We start from the raw sequence: 1,702 nt of genomic DNA, 5'->3' as shown, positions 1-1,702 counted from the left end.
CAGATATTTCCCTCGAGCTTCTGACAGCTCTCAGCAGCAGGGTCCTCGTCCTATGATTCAGGCATCAGGTGATCCGCAGGCCGCCCAGCCAGCTAGAGGCGGGGGTAGAGGCCATAGAGGTGGAGGTAGAGATCATAGAGGTGGACCTCGGACCGCCAGAGGTAGAGGTCAGCCAGCAGCCGATCGTCCCAGAGACATAGTTCAGGGAGGTGGGGCCCAGCCCCGGTGTTATGCTTTGCCAGCCAGGCTAGAGGCTGAGTCTTCAGATGCTGTTATTACAGGTACTATTCTGGTCTGTGATAGGGATGCTTCAGTGCTATTTGACCTTGGGTCTACGTATTCATATGTGTCGTCCTATTTTGTACCCTACCTGACTATGCCTAGTGATGCCTTGGGTATTCCTATTTATGTATCTACACCGGTGGGTGATTCTATAGTGGTCGACCGAGTTCATCGTTCTTGTGTGGTAGTGTTTGATAGTCTTGAGACCCGTGTTGATTTATTGCTCTTAGACATGGTGGATTTCGACGTTATATTAGGGATGGATTGGTTGTTCCCGTATCATGCTATCTTGGATTGTCACGCCAAGACCGTGACCTTGGCTTTGCCAGATTTACCCCGATTAGAGTGGAGAGGGACCCCAGGTCATGCCACCCGCAGTGTTATCTCATATGTGAAGGCTCGACGCATGGTCGAGAAGGGGTGTCTAGCTTATCCGGAGTATGTTCGCGATTCCAGCTCAGAGGTTCCTTCTATTGATTCTGTTCCTATTGTTCGGGAGTTCCCCGAGGTTTTCCCTTCAGACCTGCCGGGTATGCAGCCCGACAGGGATATTGATTTCTGTATTGATCTGGCCCCAGGCACGCAGCCCATTTCTATTCCGCCGTATCGCATGGCCCCGCCAGAGTTGAAGGAGTTAAAGGACCAGTTGCAAGATTTGCTAGAGAAGGGTTTTATCAGGCCTAGTGTTTCTCCTTGGGGTGCGCCGGTGTTATTTGTGAAGAAAAAGGATGGATCGATGAGGATGTGCATTGATTACCGGCAATTGAACAAAGTGACGATAAAGAACAAGTATCCACTGCCGAGGATTGATGATTTGTTTGACCAGCCTCAGGGTGAAAAGGTGTTTTCAAAAATAGACTTGAGATCTGGCTACCATCAGTTGAGGATTAGGGCATCTGATGTCCCGAAGACAGCATTCCGCACTCGGTATGGGCATTATGAGTTCCTGGTCATGTCGTTTGAGTTGACCAATGCCCCAGCAGCATTCATGGAGTTGATGAACCGAGTGTTCAGGCCATATTTGGACATGTTCGTGATAGTCTTTATTGATGATATTTTTGTGTACTCCTGCAGCCAGGAGGAGCACGAGCAGCACCTCAGAGTGGTTCTTCAGACTCTGAAGGATAGTCAGTTGTATGCGAAGTTCTCGAAGTGCGAGTTCTGGTTGAGTTCGGTTGCATTCCTGGGTCATGTTGTATCAGCAGAGGGTATTCAAGTGGACCCGAAGAAGATTGAGGCAGTCAAGAACTGGCCTCGACCAGCATCAGCTACAGAGATTCGGAGTTTCTTGGGGTTAGCAGGTTACTATCTTGGTTCGTGGAGGGGTTTTCATCTATTGCAACCCCGATGACCAGATTGACCCAGAAGGGTGCCCAGTTCAGATGGTCGGATGAGTGTGAGGCGAGCTTTCAGAAGCTCA

The 1,702-nt window shown here is 49.8% G+C and overlaps 1 protein-coding gene across 1 annotated transcript; it reads left to right on the top strand.

Moving 5' to 3' along the window:
• On the top strand, window positions 1,025-1,444 carry LOC109222933 (RNA-directed DNA polymerase homolog; the record flags this gene model as incomplete). Its single annotated transcript, XM_019387221.1, has 1 exon — window positions 1,025-1,444. A coding segment is annotated over exon 1 (420 nt), but the record flags the coding sequence as incomplete, so codon positions are not given.

The sequence above is a fragment of the Nicotiana attenuata genome, chromosome 2, assembly GCF_001879085.1.
Source record: "Nicotiana attenuata strain UT chromosome 2, NIATTr2, whole genome shotgun sequence".
Taxonomy (NCBI): Eukaryota; Viridiplantae; Streptophyta; class Magnoliopsida; order Solanales; family Solanaceae; genus Nicotiana; species Nicotiana attenuata.
This window is presented reverse-complemented; position numbering and strand designations above follow the sequence as displayed.